Source organism: Schistocerca nitens, chromosome 4, assembly GCF_023898315.1.
Source record: "Schistocerca nitens isolate TAMUIC-IGC-003100 chromosome 4, iqSchNite1.1, whole genome shotgun sequence".
Taxonomy (NCBI): Eukaryota; Metazoa; Arthropoda; class Insecta; order Orthoptera; family Acrididae; genus Schistocerca; species Schistocerca nitens.
The window spans coordinates 688,075,974-688,096,855 of record NC_064617.1 but is presented as its reverse complement, the minus strand read 5'-3'; the positions used below and the strand labels follow the sequence as shown (position 1 = coordinate 688,096,855).

Genomic DNA, 20,882 nt, shown 5'->3' with positions numbered 1-20,882 from the left:
ACCCTCCACGCTGCCCTCCAATGCTAAATTTGTGATCCCTTGATGCCTCAGAACATGTCCTACCAACCGGTCCCTTCTTTTTATCAGGTTGTGCCACAAACTCCTCTTCTCCCCAATCCTATTCAATAGCTCCTCATTAGTTATGTGATCTACCCATCTAATCTTCAGCATTCTTCTGTAGCACCACATTTCGAAAGCTTCTATTCTCTTCTTGTCCAAACTGTTAATCGTCCATGTTTCACTTCCATACATGGCTACACTCCATACAAATACTTTCAGAAACGACTTCCTGACACTTAAATCTATACTCGATGTTAACAAATTTCTCTTCTTCAGAAACCCTTTCCTTGCCATTGCCAGTCAACATTTTATATCCTCTCTACTTCGACCATCATCGATTATTTTGCTCCTTTACTACTTTAAGTGTCTCATTTCCTAATCTAATTCCCTCAGCATCACGCGACTTAATTCGACTACATTCCATTTTCCTCGTTTTGCTTTTGTTGATGTTCATCTTATATCCTTCTTTCAATACACTTTCCATTCCGTTGAACTGCTCTTCCAGGTGCTTTGCTGTCTCTGACAGAATTACAATGTCATCGGCGAACCTCAAAGTTTTTATTTCTTCGTCATGGATTTTAATACCTACTCCGAATCTTTCTTTTGTTTCCTTTACTGCTTGCTCAATATTCTAAATAGCCTTGCGCTCCCTGTATTTTACCCCTACCACCTTCAGAATTTGAAAGTCAACATTGTCAAAAGCTTTCTCTAAGTCTACAAATGCTAGAAATGTAGGTTTGTCTTTCCTTAATCTTTCTTCTAAGATAAGTCGTAAGGTTAGTATTGCCTCACGTGTTCAAACATTTCTACGGAATCCAAACTGATCTTCCCCGAGGTCCGCTTGTACCAGTTTTTCCATTCGTATGTAAAGAATTCGCGTTGTTATTTTGCAGCTGTGACTTATTAAAATGATAGTTCGGCGATTTTCACATCTGTCAACACCTGCTTTCTTTGGGATTGGAATTATTATATTCTTCTTGAAGTGTGAGAGTGTTTCGCCTGTCTCATTCATCTTGCTCACCAGATGGTAGAGTTTTGTCAGGACTGGCTCTCCCAAGGCTGTCAGTAGTTCCAATGGAATATTGTCTACTCCCGGGGCCTGTAGCCTGTCTCTGTAGCCGTCCGTAATTGTGAAAATGTTGCCGGTGCAGAATTTTGCACTCGCACTGAGCTCTCGATTATGTCGCACGAATGTTCGACGGGATTCATGTCTGGCGAACAGGGTGTCCAAACCATTCGCTCGAACTGTCCAAAACGTTCTCAAACCAATCGCGAACAATTGTAGCTCGTTTCGATGCACAAAAATTCCATCGTTGTTTAACATAAAGTCCGTGAATGGCTGCAGATGGGCTTCAAGTATCCGAACATAACCATTTCCAGTCAATGATCGGTTCAGTTAGATCTGATGACCCTGTCCATTCCATATAAACACAGCACACACCATTATGGAGCCACCTCCAAGTCTTCACAGTGCCTTGTTGACAACTCGAGTCCATGACTTCACGAGCTCTCTGCCACACTCGAATGCTACCATCAGCTCTTACCAACTGTAATCGGGACTCCTCTAACCTGGCCACGGTTTTCTAGTCGTCTAGATTCCAAGCGAATCGGTGACGAGCACAGCAGAGGCGTTGCAGGCAACGTCGTGCTGCATGCAAAGGCACTCGCATCAGTCGTCTGCTGCCATTTCCCATTGAATTCCGCAGCACTGTCCTAATCGATATGTTCGCCGTACGTCCCAGTGTTGTTTATCTGTTAGCAGTGGCAGCTCTACGCAAACACCGCTGCTCTCGGTCGTTGAGTTAAAGCCGTCGGCCGCTGCGTTGCCCTTGGTGAGAGGTCTAGCTCCAACTACCATTCCGCGTTCAAAGTCTGTTAATTGCCGTCGTGCGGCCATAACCATGCCGAAAAACTTTTCACATGAATCACCTGAATACAAATGGCAGCTCCGTCAATGCAAGGCCCTTTTTATACCTTGTGTATGCAATACTGCCGCTATATATATATATATATATATATATATATATATATATATATATATATATGATTGAATATAATAGAGGGAAACATTCCACGTGGGAAAAATATATCTAAAAACACAGATGATGTGACTTACCGACCGAAAGTGCTGGCAGGTCGATTTTTGAAAAAATGTCTGCTTGTGTCTGTGTATGTGCGGATGGATATGTGTGTGTGTGCGAGTGTATACCTGTCCTTTTTTCCTTTTTTCCCCATAAGGTAAGTCTTTCCGCTCCTGGGATTGGAATGACTCCTTACCCTCTCCATTAAAACCCACATCCTTTCGTCTTTCCCTCTTTCCTGATGAGGCAACAGTTTGTTGCGAAAGCTTGAATTTTGTGTGTATGTTTGTGTTTGTTTGTGTGTCTATCGACCTGCCAGCACTTTCGTTCGGCAAGTCACATCATCTGCGTTTATATATATATATATATATATATATATATATATATATATATATATATATATATATATATCACCATTACTTTTGTCACCTTAGTGGGACAACGTTCCTCAGCTTGTATTTTATCCCTCTTCCCTTCAAAATTTCGATTAGTGTTTTCCAATCAATACTGTCAAGAGCTTTCTCTAAATATACACTTACTATAAACGTATTTCTATTTTGTAAGATAAATAATAGGGTCAATATTCCTCGCATGTTCCTATGTTTCGGCGGAACCTAAACTTACCTACTTCCTAGATCTGCTTCTACCAGTCTTTTCATTCTTGTGTAATGTATTTTTGACAGCATTTTTCAACCACGAGTTTTTAAACTGTCGGTTCGGTAATACTTTTACTCGTCAGCCTCTGTGTTCTGTAATGAATTTTTGACAGCATTTTTCATCCACGAGTTATTTAACTGTTGGTTCGGTAATATTTTTACTCGTCAGCCTCTTGGTTCTTTGGTAGTACAATTATTACGTTGTTCTTAAAATACGTGGGTACTGCACCTGCCTCGTATATCTGGAATACCAAGTGAATAGTTTCCTTGCCGCGCGGGGTAGCCGCGCGGCCTATAGCGTCTTCTCACGCTCCGCGCGGACGTTCGACTCCTCCCTCGGGCATGGGTTTGTGTGTCGTCCTTAGCATATTTAATTTAAGTTAAATTAAGTAGTGTGTAAGCTTAGGGACCGATGACCTCAGCAGTTCGGTCCCATAGACCTTACCACAAATTTCCAAAATAATTTCCTCATGGTATGTTCTTCCAAGGATCTGAGTAACTCCGACAGTGTGTCATCCACGCTAGGCGCCTTGTTTCGGCTTAAGTCTTTCAGTTCTCTGTCAAATTCTACTCGCAGAATCGTATCTTCCATCTCATCTTCAACTACTCCTCTTTCCTTTCCACAATACTCACCTTATACGACGAGAAAGATCGGCAGTACTCAGCTATTCGGGATTCATATGCCAGCTTAATGTATTTTTAGAAACAACTAATTCACAACCTGTTTAACAGACACAGAAAATCACTACTGAACCAATGAACAAAAAATGGCTCTGATCACTATGGGACTTAACATTTGCGGTCATCAGTCCTCTAGAACTTAGAACTACTTAAACCTAACTAACCTAAGGACATCACACACGTCCATGCCTGAGGCAGGATTCGAACCTGCGACCGTAGTAGTCGCGCGGTTCCGGACTGAAGCGCCTAGAACCGCTCGGCCACCGCGGCCGGCGCGAAGCAATGAACATTCGACAGCGTGACCACGTAAGGAGACGTGTCCCAAGAGTAACCCACCGCGGACGCTTTAATGTTACCGCGGGCTGTCCCAACCGCAGCGAAGGGCAACCACTTCGTTAGCCCCGATTTATCGCCCGTACACACTAAGCATATCTCGGCCAACAAAGTGGTTGGCGGTCGTTCGTTGGCCTTCATAGTCCTAGTGTGTGCACGCGGCTTAAGACGAAGCTGGATCACACTCTCGAATTTCTTTAGTCCGATTTACTTTCGTTGAAATCATCAGCGATGAACGCGACACTGTAAAACACTGAAGTGACGTAAGTCATGAGACTGAGAAATGAACATATACAGGCGACGGTAGTATCACGTGCACAAGGTATAAAAGACCTGTCATTTGTACTCAGGTGATTCATGTGAAAAGGTGTCTGACGTCATTATGGCCGCAAGACGGGAATTACAAGACTTTGAACGCGGAATGGTAGTTGTAGCTACATGCACGGGACATTCCATTTCGAAAATCGTTAGGAGATTCAGTAATCACATCCACAGTGTCAAGAGTGTGCCGCGAAACCAGAAGAGGAACAAAATTCAATCTGTTAATAGCAAGAAAAAGCGTTCCGAAGAAGAGAAATTTACTAACATCAACTACAAATTCAGATTTTGCGAAGTATTCCTCTGTTGTTGCACATGCGTTGCTAGAGCGCATGCGTTTCTGCTGTAGTCTGTGCGCTGCTGCGTGCATCTTCCGTCGTGAAGGCTCGCCTCATCGATATCAGATCGATCGTCTTCTGATGTTAAAGTCGTACAACGATGTTCTGTACGCTATTTCACGATTCCGTGCAGAACCTTTGTAAGACCGCCAGACAGACGTATTTCCATTGATGCGTTGGTATTGGTGTCCCAAAATTTTGAAATATGGACCACAATATTTGTTGCGTTGTCTTTCACTGACTAACCAGGAGAAATATAGTTGTGCGATGGCGGATATGCTGGCTGAGAGGAGGCGAGTACAGCGCCGGTGTTCAACAAAACGCTCCAGAATAGTGTGCTATGTTTGCGCTATGTACACCGATGAGCCAAAACATTATGTCCACCTGCTTAATAGCTTGATTGACCGTCTTTGGAACGAAATACGTCACTGATTCTGCGTGTCAGGGATCCGACAGTTTGTTGGTAAGTGTGTGGAGGTGTGTGGCATTAGATGTCTAAGCATAGGTCAAGTACGAGGCGTGTTTTTTTAAGTCTGGTCCGTTTTGTTGTAGACACTAGTAGTTCGCGCGCATACCGCAACGAGCGCGTGCGTCGTGTACCGGCATGCCTCAGGAACAACTGTGCCCAGTTTCAGCTCTGTAGCTAACCTGTACGGCTCTGGTCTGTGCTTTCAAAATGTTTAAGACTATCAACTCGCCCGCCGTGTGTGAGGTTCGCTCAGTGATACGGTTTTTGTCAGCAAGGAACCTGTCGGCTGTAGAAATTCATCGACAGATTTGCGAAGTGTACGGTGATACTGTTATGAGTGAAAGAAAAATGCTTAAGTGGGTACGAGAATTCAAAGATGGCCGTGAGAACGTTCGATGATGAGGACCGCTCTGGTCGCCCTTCTTTGATTACAGACGATTTGGTGGTTTCAGTTGAAGCGAGGATTCGTGAGAACAGGCACTTCAGAATAACTGGTCTCTCAAACGAATTTCCTGACGTGTCGAGATCAGTGCTTTACAACATTGTTTCTGAACACCTAAAGTTCAGGAAACTGTGCCCCCATTGGGTCCCGAAACTCCTAACAGAGAATCACAAAAACCAAAGATTTGAGTGTGCGATGAAGTTCTTGACTCGTTATCACGAAGAAGGTGATGATGGCTTCTTGAGTCAGATCGTAACTGGAGACGAAAAATGGGTTTCGCATATCACGCCCGAATAGAAGCAACAGAGCATGGAATGGAGACACACACTCACCTGTCGAAGTGAAGGCCAAACAGACTGTGTCCCAGTGCAAAATCATGGCGTCGGTGTTTTGGGATAGGCATGGTGTTTTGTTGGTCGACGTCGTGCAACGAGGAACCACTATCAATGCAGAAGCGTACTGCCAAACCCTGAGAAAGCTATGCAGAGCGATTCAAAACAAAAGATGCGCCATGCTGACAATGCAAGACCTCACACTGGAGGTCAGACCTGCGATTTATTGGACAGTTTTGGCTGGGAAGTTTTAGACCCCCCCCCCCCCCCCTACACTCCTCATCTTGCAACGAGCGATTACCATCTGTTCCTCCACCTCGAACAACACGTTAGTGGCAACCGTTACACTGATGACGACGTGAAAACGGCAGTGAACTCTTGGTTATTGGAACAGGCGGCAAGTTTTTATGCGGAGGGTATTTTAAAATTGGTTGAGAGGTATGATACGTGTTTCAACAGACTTGGCAATTATGTCAAAAAATAGATTGAAGTATGTACTTTCTGAAAATAAATTCACTTTTTTGAAATAACCTTTCGTTGTGTACTTATGTTCAAATGGACCTTACTTAAAAAACACTCCTCGTAATTCACATAAGTAAAGGGCCGCTGATTGGCGTACACGGTGATGTTGCACGATAGCGACCCAGATGGGTTCCATAGCATTTACATCCAGCAGATTTGGTCGCGGAGACATCAACGTTAGTTTACAGTAGTGCCCCTCAAACTACTGTAGCACGGTTCTGGCTTCGTGACACAGACAGTTATAGTGCTGAAAGATGACATAGCCGTCGGGGAAGAAATAAGCACGAAGAGTGGTGTTTCGCAGCTGTCAGCGCGTCTTCGATTACTACATAGGTCCCATGCAAGGGCAGGAGAATGTCTCCCATAGCATAACACGGCTCCCATCAGCCCGCGTCTGTGGCGCGCTGCACGTTTCGAGCCGCCTGTCATTCGATGGCGGCGTTTGTGGTGATGACCAGCTACCTAGTGTAGCAAAAATTTGATACACCCTTAGAGCCGACACCTTTCGATTGATAGACGGTAGAATCCCGATTGTCCCGTGCCCACTGCAGTCTTAATTGAAGATGTCGTTGGGTCAACACGTGAACACGTAAGGGTAGTCTGCTGCGGAGCTCCATGTTCGACAATATACAGGGTGATTCAAAAAGAATACCACAAATTTAGGAATTTAAAACTCTGCAACGACAAAAGGCAGAGCTAAGCACTATCTGTCGGCGAATTAAGGGAGCTATAAAGTTTCATTTAGTTGTACATTTGTTCGCTTGAGGCGCTGTTGACTAGGCGTCAGCGTCAGTTGATGCTAAGAAGGCGACCGCTCAACAGAAAGCTTTTTGTGTTATTGAGTACGGCAGAAGTGAATCGACGACAGTTGTTCAGCGTGCATTTCGAACGAAGTATGGTGTTAAACCTCCTGATGGGTGGTGTATTAAACGTTGGTATAAACAGTTTACAGAGAATGGATGTTTGTGCAAAGGGAAAAGTTCTGGACGGCCGACAACGAGTGATGAAAATGTAGCACGCATCCAGCAGGCATTTGTTCGCAGCCCAGGAAAATCGACTCGCAGAGCTAGCAGAGAGATGCAAATTCCACAATCAACTGTATGGAGAGTCCTACGAAAAAGGTTAGTTATGAAACCTTATCGTCTGAAATTGGTTCAAGCACCGCCAGGCAGCCCGTGACAGAGCACTTCATCACTGGCCTCCAAGAAGCCCTGATCTTACCCCCTGCGATTTTTTCTTATGGGGGTATGTTAAGGATATGGTGTTTCGGCCACGTCTCCCAGCCACCATTGATGATTTGAAACGAGAAATAACAGCAGCTATCCAAACTGTTACGCCTGATATGCTACAGAGAGTGTGGAACGAGTTGCAGTATCGGGTTGATATTGCTCGAGTGTCTGGAGGGGGCCATATTGAACATCTCTGAACTTGTTTTTGAGTGAAAAAAAACCTTTTTAAATACTCTTTGTAATGATGTATAACAGAAGGTTATATTATGTTTCTTTCATTAAATACACATTTTTAAAGTTGTGGTATTCTTTTTGAATTACCCTGTACGATGAACGGTGTGCTCCGAGACACTTGTGCGTACACCAGCACTGTGCTCTTTCGACAGTGATGCCACAGATCGCCATCTATCCTACTTTACAGAGCAGACAAGCCTCCGAACCTCACGTTCTGTGAAGAGTCGTGGACGTCCAACCATTTAACGCCTAGTTATAGTTTCACTGTCCACTGTCTTTCTATAGATCCTTAACAGTAGCACGTGAATATTCGACTATCTTCGCCGTTTTCGAGATACTCGTTCACAGGCTGGTTGATATAATCTGTCCTTTGTCAAAGTCGGTTTTTCAATGGATTTCCCAATTTGCAGCCGATATCTTGGATAGGGTGATCCCCTGTCCGCGTCTGATTTACTTACATGCTTTTGTTACCGCGTCACATTCCCTCAACGCGACCAGGCAGCATCCAATGTCGTGGTGGGCACTGATCATAATGTTTTGGCTTATCATTGTATACTTTGCATCGTGAGCATGCAATGTTGCAAACAACTGGTTTGCGCTGCCATAAGTCATCTTTGACTTCCTCAGAATCAGACAGATTTTTGATGAAGGACGAAAGATCTCTTGCTCGCTCCTCAGAATCCGTACCAGTATTATACACTCCTGGAAATTGAAATAAGAACACCGTGAATTCATTGTCCCAGGAAGGGGAAACTTTATTGACACATTCCTGGGGTCAGATACATCACATGATCACACTGACAGAACCACAGGCACATAGACACAGGCAACAGAGCATGCACAATGTCGGCACTAGTACAGTGTATACCCACCTTTCGCAGCAATGCAGGCTGCTATTCTCCCATGGAGACGATCGTAGAGATGCTGGATGTAGTCCTGTGGAACGGCTTGCCATGCCATTTCCACCTGGCGCCTCAGTTGGACCAGCGTTCGTGCTGGACGTGCAGACCGCGTGAGACGACGCTTCATCCAGTCCCAAACATGCTCAATGGGGGACAGATCCGGAGATCTTGCTGGCCAGGGTAGTTGACTTACACCTTCTAGAGCACGTTGGGTGGCACGGGATACATGCGGACGTGCATTGTCCTGTTGGAACAGCGAGTTCCCTTGCCGGTCTAGGAATGGTAGAACGATGGGTTCGATGACGGTTTGGATGTACCGTGCACTATTCAGTGTCCCCTCGACGATCACCAGTGGTGTACGGCCAGTGTAGGAGATCGCTCCCCACACCATGATGCCGGGTGTTGGCCCTGTGTGCCTCGGTCGTATGCAGTCCTGATTGTGGCGCTCACCTGCACGGCGCCAAACACGCATACGACCATCATTGGCACCAAGACAGAAGCGACTCTCATCGCTGAAGACGACACGTCTCCATTCGTCCCTCCATTCACGCCTGTCGCGACACCACTGGAGGCGGGCTGCACGATGTTGGGGCGTGAGCGGAAGACGGCCTAACGGTGTGCGGGACCGTAGCCCAGCTTCATGGAGACGGTTGCGGATGGTCCTCGCCGATACCCCAGGAGCAACAGTGTCCCTAATTTGCTGGGAAGTGGCGGTGCGGTCCCCTACGGCACTGCGTAGGATCCTACGGTCTTGGCGTGCATCCGTGCGTCGCTGCGGTCCGGTCCCAGGTCGACGGGCACGTGCACCTTCCGCCGACCACTGGCGACAACATCGATGTACTGTGGAGACCTCACGCCCCACGTGTTGAGCAATTCGGCGGTACGTCCACCCGGCCTCCCGCATGCCCACTATACGCCCTCGCTCAAAGTCCGTCAACTGCACATACGGTTCACGTCCACGCTGTCGCGGCATGCTACCAGTGTTAAAGACTGCGATGGAGCTCCGTATGCCACGGCAAACTGGCTGACACTGACGGCGGCGGTGCACAAATGCTGCGCAGCTAGCGCCATTCGACGGCCAACACCGCGGTTCCTGGTGTGTCCGCTGTGCCGTGCGTGTGATCATTGCTTGTACGGCCCTCTCACAGTGTCCGGAGCAAGTATGGTGGGTCTGACACACCGGTGTCAATGTGTTCTTTTTTCCTTTTCCAGGAGTGTATTATATGATATGCGAAAGTAACTCTTTTACCTTCTCACAACTACATCGTTGAACTAACTTCCCTGAAATTTGGTAAGGAGTTAGACTGAAACCAGAGAGAAAACATGGAATACGTTAGAATGTGTGTAGTACACGATATTTACTGATCGGAAGAATATTACGCATATTAGGAAAAAATATTTAATCTTTATTCCCTTCGTTACCAAACACTAATGATTCCTTGACCGCTTAACCGATATCTTCTTTTGGTCAAGCTGTACCATAATTTTCTTCCCTGTTCGATTCAGTTCCTCATTAATTATTCAATCCAGCCATCTAATCTTCAGGATTCTTCTGTAGTACCACATCTCAAAAGCTTCTATCCTCTTCTTGTCCAAACTGTTTATGGCCCACTTCGGAACAAGGCTACATTCCAGACAAATACCTTCACTTCCTAGCACTTAAATTTATATTCTATTTTAACAAATTTCACTTTTCGCAATTGCATTTCTTGCCATTGCCAAACGGCATTTTATTTCCACTACACTTCGACCGTCATCACTTATGGTGCTGCCGAAATAGAAAAACTCATTTACTGCTTTTAATGTCTCATTTCCTAACCTAATTCCGCCAGCGTCACCTGATTTGAGTCCACGAAGCATAGTCGAAGCATTTAATAGACTACATTCCATTACCCTTACTTTATTTTTGTGGATGTTCACCTTTAACCTTTTTTCAGGATATTATCCATTCCGTTAACTGCTCTTCCATATCCTTTGCCGTGTACGACAGAATTACAATGTCATCGCTAATCTTAGATTTCATTTCTCCTTCCTGAATTTTAATTCCATTTCCAAATTTCCTATTTGTTTCCTTCACAGCTTTCTCAATGTATGAGCTGAATAACATCGGGTATAGGCTAAAACTCTCTCCCACCACCTTCTCAGCTATTATTTCCCTTCCACATCCTTCAATGCATAAACTGTGTCCTAGTTTCTGTACAAGTTGCAGATAACCTTTCGTTCCCCTTATTTTGTTCCTACTACCTTCAGAACATGGAAGAGAATCTGCCGGTGTGCTTTCACCTACAGTATGGATATCTGTATCGTTAAAGTAAGCAAACCACCATTCCATCTCAAAGTCCATTGTTCGTGGAAGGAGAATGACGTTAAACTGAGAATTATTATTTAAGAAAGTATTGTATTATGTTACGTAACCGTAGATTACTAAATCCATATAAAATTTACGATTGGGGCATGGTATAAAACAGGACCTTTTGCACTTAATTTGGTATGTGACATGCCAACGGTGATCTAATAATTTTAACTAACGAGCGCATAACTATAATTAATGATTTCCTTTTAATTAAACTGGAGTAGCAAAATTTACGATGGTTTGGTAGCAATGTCATGTTTTCCATCTTTTAGTATTAAAGAATTAAGAACTCACGTATTGTAGTGACTATTTAATAAAAAATTTATTTTACTTTATTGAAATTTCTTTTATTTGTTGAATGGGTATATGAGAATAAAGCACAGTACTGTTCTTTGTTTCCCCTCTCTCTAATGCCTGTTTTTTGATTGTAGGGAACCTCGTTGATCCGGATTAGGGTGGGACGATAGGTCATTCAGATAATCTGGAAGGTCAGAAGAAATTAGAATGATATGTGATAAACACACACGATATATTTACTTTCACGTAACGGCACAAAAATTAATCTTAATTTTCACACAAACATTGATCAGATATTGAAATAATCGTATGTTTCTACACTGAAAAATCAGTAATTTTCTTATGAGTTAGATTCGTACATCATGTATGTGCGACACCATTATGCACGCGTTTCATCTGCAGTAATTCGGCCGAACGCTGTTACTGCCTAGCATTCCAGATGAACCATTATTTTGGGTAGCTGCATTGTTGACTCTGTATGTATCACAATGTCTTCAGACTAAGTACCAGCTTCGTCAGCTAATCCATCACACCACCGTCACTGTCTGCAGGACACGAAATGGCTCGATTTCGTCATGAAAAATCAAACTGCAGCCAACGTCATTGTCATTTTGCAGCCACTGGTTTACGTCTATAACACCTATAATTGACCATCATTTTCATACTCTTCAATTCCAGATCCAGCAGCAATGTTTTTGAGCAATTCTCCTTCATCTATTCTGCGCAGTGCATCTAACCTCCTTCTCGTGGAGACTATCACCTTCTTTCTCTTTGACGTCATTTTACGGTCGCAACACACGTGGCAGTACGGTACAGTAAAGTTAAATGTCGACTTAATAATATTATCTTGGAACTCTTCCATTTGGTCCGTGTTTGCATAGAAAAACAGTAATATCAGGAATTGAGTCCGCCTTGATGCAAAACACCTTGTTATTCGTTTATTTCTGTATTATCCCAAACTAGTTTCGGCGACAAATATCACCATCATCAGTGTTTTTTTTTTTTAATCTAAAACATGCAGAAAATGGCATGATTGTACAAACACAGTAAAACAGTATAACATTTTCACAATTCGTCGTTTGAAATATAGTTTTCTATTGATACTTTCTTACTACCTTATTTATTGTATGTTACAGCATGTTTTAAGCAAGTATTGGTGCTGTTTGCGACATATTTTTCTGTGCTCTTTTTTCTGTTGCCGTCTTTTTACTTAGCGAACATCATGTCATCTGCAAACCATGTGAGCGGCTGTTAGTAAACAAATACTAAAAGGTGAACTTCGTAAGTCAGTAGTATATACTTGGGATTGTGGTGGTGGTGTGGAAACCAGTTATTTGGTGTGTAATGAGCTGTTGCTTAGCTATTCGTGTACTCACGTTCGTTGGATGGTATGTGGCTGCCTTTATACACAGAAAAATAAAACTTTTGCACTTTGTTTCTGATCCAGAATATTACGCCATCTTGCTGTTCGCATGTGTCGCGAGAGCCGTATCGCATGCGGCGAGAAAGGCTATGAAAAACTGTAGCGCGAATTACGACCTGTTCATTATTTATGTCTCTGTGTGTGATGTGGAAGTGGTTCTTTTGCGTGTGTGTGCTTTCTGTTCTGTGTTCTTGGTCAGTTCTCTCAGAGCGGTAAAGAGTGTGTTGTTGCAGTGTGTTGTGTTTTCATTTATTACATTTTTCCCTTCGACTGTAGCCTTTTGTATGTAGTAATTTTCTTCTATTGTTAGTTGTCGGTATAGACTGTTGCTGTTTCTCAGAATGCGTAGATAGTTTTCGATATTAGTGGGGTTACGGTTTTTGTTCATTAGATGTTCTGCAAAAGTTGAATGTGTGCTGCCACTCTCATGTGCTCTGTGTACCTCATTCGGAAATTTCGGCTTGTTTGTCCTATGTAGTGGGCCTGACAGGAGTTGCAAGTGAGTTGATCTATTCCACCGTTGCTGAATTTATCTCAGGTTTTTCTGACTGGTCTTAGTCTTTTCTGAACTGTATTGTTTATTCTGAATGTTATTGGGATCCCTTGCTTTTTCAAGATGTTCCCTATTCTATGTGCTATTTTGTTATTGTATGTTAGTGTGTGCCATCTTTCTCTTTATTCTGAAGTGTTGTGGTCTGCTGTGTTGTCTGTGTGTACTGCATGTTTCCGTTTTACCTTGTTGTTGGGTTTGTTTATGATGTCTGTTTTGTAGTCGTTTTCAACAGCAATTTGTTTGATTATATTTAGTTCCTGCGTGTAGTGTTCTGGTTTAAGAGTTGTTCTGTTTATCCTGTGGAGCATGTGTGTGAAACTGGCATTTTTATACACTGTCGGGTGGTTGGATGGTTCAAAATGGTTCAAATGGCTCTGAGCACTATGCGACTTAACTTCTGAGGTCATCAGTCGCCTAGAATTTAGAACTAATTAAACCTAACTAACCTAAGGACATCACACACATCCATTCCCGAGGCAGGATTCGAACCTGAGACCGTATCGGTCGCTCGGCTCCAGACTGTAGCGCCTAGTTCCGCTCGGCCACTCCGGCCGGCGGTGGTTGGATGAGCTGTGGATAACAGTGCTTGTGGATGTGGGTTTTCTGTGGATGGGGAATTCATGTTGGTAGTTCTTTCTTGTGATTGTAAGATCCAAGAAATTTAGTTTGTTGTTGTTTTCTATTTTCATTGTGAAGTGGATTTGTGGGTGTATTGTGTTGATGTTACTGTGTAGCTCTTCTATCCTGTTATGTGTTTCGTCCAGAAGACCGATTATGTCATCCACATATCGGTACCAGTCACAAACTAAATTTCAAAAGACGGATTGTAAAAATGTAATAATGTTTTACTGTGTTTGTATAATCATGCCATTTTCTGCATATTTTAGATTTAAAAAAAAAAATCACTGATGATGGTGATATTTGTCGCCGAAACTAATTTGGGATAATAAAGAAATAAACGAATAACAAGGTGTTTTTCATCAAGGCGGACTCAATTCCAGATATTACTGTTTCTTTAAATGTCAGCCGGCCGGGGTGGCCGAGCGGTTCTAGGCGCGACAATCTGGAACCGCGCGACCGTTACGGTCGCAGGTTCGAATCCTGCCTCGGGAATGGATGTGTGTGCTGTCCTTAGGTTAGTTAGGTTTAAGTAGTTCTAAGTTCTAGGGGACTGATAACCTTAGAAGTTGAGTCCCATAGTGCTCAGAGCCATTTGAACAATTTTTTCTTTAATGTCGACTTGTTGACTGACACCTTTCCAGGATCTGTTTGTGGTGACTGAATGAGTTTTAATTCAGTGACTCTCGTTGTAAACTGTTGCCGCTGTTACGTACGAAGTAACAAATACTGATAGTTACTGTATAAAAAAAATTTAAAAATCCAATGATCCACGTTAGTAAGGTTCCACTGTAATTGACGGGCCACTTGTCATATTGTTTCCGTGCTACTTATCCATCCTAACACAGCAAAACGGGTGTGTCACCAGGGCTCCGGGGACCTGCCGCTGCACACGTTCTGGGTGTCGGCGGGCCGCCGCTACAGGTTCCGCGTGGTGAACGCCGGCGGCGGCGGTCACTGCGCGGTCAACGTGACCGTCGAGGGCCACCGCATGCTGCTCGTGGCGCTGGACGGCGCGCCCGTCAAGCCGCAGCTCGCCACCTCCGCCGTGCTCGCCTCTGGTGAGTCGCCTCGCTTCTCCTCCTGTACACAGACCCACTAGAGCACTGCCGAAGGCGACAGCGCAGTTAGGTCTCACACGCTACCACGCGGACAAGCATTTGCTGACTGAGAGCAGTCTACAGACGCGTGGTCACTCCAGATTGGTACCCTACAGAAACAAAGCGGTTAGCTTCGTCGCAACGGGACGCCAGTAGATTAGCACCGTTTCTACGAGCTTAGATAGCGACCTTATCACAAGGTCACTGATAAGAACTTCTTTACACAGCTGGGAACTCCGCGTTTGGCCATGCTGATTTAGGTTTCCCGTAATTTCCCTAAATCGCTCCAGGCAAATGCCGGGATGGTTCCTGTGAAAGGGCACCGCCGACTTACTTCCCTGTCCTTCCCTAATCCGACGAGACCGATGACCTCGCTGTTTGATTTTTTCCCCCAAACAACACAACACAACCCAACCCCACCCAACAACACAGCTGGGAACTAACAACAGAGGTCACTCCCCCCCCCCCCCTAGTCTCCTCCGCCCCCCCCCCCCCAGGGAATCACCGACAATTTTTCAGGATCATCCAGTGCAACCCAACCCCAGCCCTCCATTCCTCCCCACGGACCAATGAGATTCAAGCACCCACACCCCACCTTAATCTTTTACAATTGGGGCAGTTGAGTAGGTAGCTTCACTCTCGAGCTGTGCAGCATGGGGAGAGGTCCAGCCTGTATCTATTTGTTAATAACAAATTATTGTAATTACTTTAATTCATGTCACTGGAGTTCTATTTGTTAATAACTATTTAATATTAGATGTGGTTTTCGTCATTCGAGGCAGCAGCAAAGAACACTCCCAGACAGAATAAGTACTCTCTTTTTTCCACATTTTTCGTATATTTGCCAAATTTTACTTTATCCAATTACGTGAATGATACCTATTGTTATCGACGTAACGTCAACACCACATTGTGTCGATTTCATGATAGTCACAGCCAATCACAGTGCAGTATGTGTCCAAAATATCCGAATTGCTTATAATTCTTAAGTCGCCATTACATTACTACTGTGTGTGTTCGTGTGTGCGTTTTATGTCATAGTATATGCACTAGAAACGAATAAATTCGTAGAAATAACGAAATCATGACATATTAGTGACGCCACAGCAAATTTTATAGGCATTGCAGTTTTGTCGATTTCCAACAAAGGTATAAGAAATACTATATGGCGGTAGATAAAACTCTGCTGAGCCACCACCAGGTTTTTAGATTCACAAATGTCATAGATTATGTTTTAAAACGAGTGCATTGTTAGAAATAATAACCAAATCATACCAAAATTCTGATGTTTCCAACCAAAGGTACTGTTTGTACAAGAATTAGCGCATCGCTACAAAATATACACAGTTAATCTTCCAGAAACAGGACTTAACTTGCGGACAACACACGGACAGTGGCTGCTCGAGAAATAGCCTGCACATACATCATAACAGTAGAATCACTGTCCAGCTCCCATACTAAGTTATTCCCGCCAGTTATCGTGTAGTGTGGCTTAGTCCAACGACGACGACGCCTTTCTTTTGTTCTAGTGAACCTTCTGGTATTAATAATGCAACACGACATATCATTACAGTTCCTTGTCTTTAAACAGAGTGTAGCAGACAATGCGAATACACCACGAGAAAATGTCCCCCCCCCCCTCCCCTATTGTGGAAAGCCGGCCGGTGTGGTCGAGCGGTTCTACACGCTTCAGTCTGGAACCGCGCGACCGCTACGGTCGCAGGTTCGAATCCTGCCTCGGGCATGGATGTGTGTGATGTCCTTAGGTCACTTAGGTTTAAGTAGTTCTAAGTTCTAGGGGACTGATGACCTCAGATGTTAAGTCCCATAGTGCTCAGAGCCATTTGAACCCCTTTGTGGAAAGAGACAAGAACCAAAGTATGACACATGTTGCAATACACCACATGGAACATCCCCAACAGAAACATGTTTCCAATGGCAGTGTGTAGGCGGATTAAGGGAGTTGTTGGTTTCCACAGATAACTGTTTACAAGGAAGGGGAATCAACAGAGTGGTTAAACCTTCCCCACCTTTGTATCTCTTTATTATGCTTTGATGCGTCCTTAATCGACATTTAGTACTAACGGTCTGATGTTGTTAAAGATACTTTATTTTTAGCACTAACCGTTCTTGATACGCTAATTTTGTCTCGCTAGAGGGTAAAATGTGGTAACGTAAATGTCTTCACCTAGGAAGTTTCTCGAACGATTAAATGAAATATGAACGTTAAACATGTACCGTTACCTTCAATTGCTAACTAGTGCCTCGCTTGCTAATGATGTTTGCTTGGTTAAGTCGGTTGTTTGCAAATTTGATTTTGTTTCTTGAGTTACATTTTGACGGGTTTTGCAATGCGTGTGTTAACCGTAACTGCCAAAAACACGTTTATTGAGACATAACTGAAGCGAGTAAAAAAATCGGTAGATCTCTCCGACAGTACTGGGGTAAGACCAGTTCTGCGCGAAAGTACCATTATCCAAGATGGCGGCGATGACGTTATCAACTGACATCAGTTGATGACGTCATCCAAGATGGCAGCTGTGACGTCAGTTGATGACATCATCCAAGGTGGCCGCCATGACGTCACCCAACCCCAAGGCGGTTTCTGCACAAAAGTACCACTATTCAAGATGGCAGGAAAGTGTCATGCCCCCCCAGCAATGCTCATCAGCCACGCCCCCCCCCCCCCCAGTGGAAAGTTCAAATTCCAACAGGATAATGCACCACACCTCTACTAACCTAAGAAATTCACAGGAAGATACGTCACCTGAGCTACCCTCACTAACCTAAGTCACCCGACCGCCACCTCTTCCTAGGGTCTGGCGCCAAGTTTGAATTTTGGTGGTAAAGAAAAGTCAGTTCGCCTATCTCTATTAAGCTAAGAAAATGGTGTGAAAGAAAAGACACTGACATGTTTGGCTTAGCATTGTGACACGTGTACACAACGGTGAGCGAACTACATTTGTGTTTCTTCATTGGGACGCAGGTGAGCGCGCTGACGTGGTGATCCGCACGGAGCACGCAGACGGCACGTACCGCGTCCTGGCCAACACCGTACCTGGCTGTGGCTCCCAACAGCTGCACAGCACCGCCCTGCTGCGGTACAGAGACCCCGCTAGCGACGACCACGACCACGACGAGGTCGAGACCAACAGCATCGACGTGGAGGGCGTGGGCCTAGAGGAGCCTTCGCCCACTCCTCCCACGGAGCTAGCCGTCGAACACAGCGAGGTGCCGGAGACAGCACCCTTCAACGTCACGGTTAGTGTCGCCTGCACCAGCAAATGCGCCATTCGGTTAGCTTCTACTCTTCCTTTATAACACCTCTGTGATTTATGAAAACAAAATATATTGTGCCCTCAATTGCCGGAATTCTCTGATTGACACTTTCGGGTAATTTTGACTGTCCACAGCTACATTTGCATCTATACCCTGCAAACCATTGTGAAGTGGATGGCAGAGGGTACGTCCCTTTGTACCAACTTGCGAGGGCTATTCGGAAAGTGAGGAACGATCAGTTGCGAAATGGAAACCACTGTGAAAATCCTACAAGTCTTTTCACAGACGTTTCGGGCAGTATCTCTAATATGCCCGTCGATCGCACCAAGATGCTCTTTTCAGCTGTGAGCGCACTGTGAGCAAGTGAAGGTGCCTAGAACAAGAATGTCTTCCGCCAAGTAGGAGGGCCCGCTGAGAGGCTTCGCCTTAATGAATGCAGCCCACCTATCACAACTGCCACACACTTCCTTCTTCATTGCAATTCTCAGCCGCACTCTGCAGGGGCAGTGAAGACGCTCCTGCAGCCTTTTCGATGGGAAGTATTCGATCACTCACAACACAGCCTTAATTGGCTCGTCCTGAGAGTCATCTCTGTTCACATGAAGTGCTGGATACGAAGGCAACACTTGGGCGCAGGCTACCCGCTATAGACCAGTATAGAGAATTATCGGAAACCACAGGCGGCTGCCTTCTACGACAATAGTGTTGCAAATTTGGTATAAAGCTCCACCAAATGTCTAAGTCGGAGCGGCGACTATGTAGAGAAGTACCTGGAAGGTGTAGCTAAATGTGCAAAGAAAACAGTTTTGATTTTCACTGTAGTTTCCATTTCGCGACCGATCGTTCCTTACTTTCCGAACAACCCTCGTATTAGGGCTTCATCACAGTCAATTCCTGTATGGTGCACATGAAGAATAATTGTTTAAACGCCTTTGCGTGTGTTCTATCTAGTCTAATCTTGTCTTCGCGAGCCCTATGGGACCGATGTGAAGGTCTTTCAGTATGCTATAGGGTCAAAAGTATCCGGACACCTGTTAGTGGACATTAATATGAGCTGTGTCCACCCTTCGCCTTTATGACAGTTTGAATTCTGGTACGGACGCTCTCGTCAGGTGTCTGAATGTCTGTGGAGGAATGGCAGCCCAGGCTTTCTCAAGAGCCGAAACCGGAGAAAGTAGTGATGTCTGACGCTGGGGCTTGGAGCGAAGGTGACGTTCCAGCTCACCCCAATAGTGTTCCACTGGGTTTCCGTTGGAAATCTGGGCAGGTCAGTCGTTTTCAGGAATGATATTGTCCACAAACCATTGCCTCACTGATGCTGCTTTATGATGGAATGGATTATAATCCTGATACAATCAGTTATCGTCTCCAAACTGTTCCTCTGCTGTATGCAGCACACAGCGCTGTAAAATGTATTAATATCCTTGAGCATTTAGCGTTCTCTTGAGCTCATTATGAGGATAACACCCAAAACACAGTCTACTCCGTGCTCCGTTGTTGACACTACACATGACGGCAGGTAACGTTCTCCAGGCATTCGCCAAACCAAACCCTTCCGTAGGATTGCCACTGGGTATAGCATTATCCATCATTCCAAGTCACTCTTTTTCCAGTCATCAGTTGTCCAGTCACGTCGCTCTTTAGACCACCTCAAGCTTCGCTAAGCACTGACTGCAGGCATGCGTGACTTTGGAGAATCTGTTCTACCATTGTACTACATTCTTTTTAACTCCCCACACACAGTCGTTGTGTTAGCTAGATTGCTGGTAGGACTCTTGAACTCACGAGTGATCATTTCCGCTTATTTCAAGTAATTCTGTACAAACACCCTCCACGATGCGCGACGGGTCCTGTCCACCAGAACATGAAGTCTGCCTCCTACTGATTTAGCTGTGGTCGTTTCTTCACATTTCTAATTCGCAGTCACATGACCAACATTCGACTGGGCAGCTGTAGAAGGGTTGAAATGTCGCTGATGGATTTGTTACTCAGGTAAATGGAAATGAGCGTTTGGCCCCTTACGGGGCAGGTCCGGCCACCTTGGTGCAGGTCTTCTTACAGTCGACGCCACATTGGGCAACCTGCGTGCTGGATGGGGATGAAATGATGATGAAGACAACACCCAGTCCCTGAGCGGAGAAAATCCCCGACCCAGCCGGGAATCGAACCCGGGCCCGTAGGACGGCAATCCGTCACGCTGACCATTCAGCTATCGGGGCAGACTGTTACTCAGGTAACATTCGACGACTAGTTCAGGTTCTGAGACACTGAGCTCTCTTCATTGACCCATTCTGCTTTTACTGTTTCTCTACTGACAAGAAAATACTCCCCACCTTCTATTAAACTGGTGGGTTCAACTCTCGTGACATCTAATGGCCAATTCCACATTACATAGGCATGTCCGGATAAATATGATTGGATAGTGTGTACTCCTTCATTACTCATTTAAACCTAGATCTTGAAAATGAGATTTTAACTCTGCAGGGGAGTGTGTGCTGATGTGAAACTTCCTGGCAGTTTAAAACTGTGTACCGGACCGAGACTCGAAGTCGGATCCTTTGCCTTTCGCGGAGAAGTGCTCTTCCGTGTGAGGTACCCAAGCACGACTCACGATCCGTCTTCACAGTTTTAATCTGCCAGGAAGTTTCATATAAGCGCACAC

The 20,882-nt window shown here is 44.8% G+C and overlaps 1 protein-coding gene across 2 annotated transcripts in view; it reads left to right on the top strand.

Moving 5' to 3' along the window:
• The window catches only part of LOC126253102 (uncharacterized), a 365,804-nt gene that overhangs the window by 246,050 nt on the left and 98,872 nt on the right, over window positions 1–20,882 (top strand). For both annotated transcript variants that reach the window (XM_049954208.1, XM_049954207.1), the window contains exons 6-7: window positions 14,710–14,902; window positions 17,928–18,202. In XM_049954208.1, the coding sequence (XP_049810165.1) occupies window positions 14,710–14,902; window positions 17,928–18,202 (468 nt within the window). The remainder of the gene's footprint in view (window positions 1–14,709; window positions 14,903–17,927; window positions 18,203–20,882) is intronic.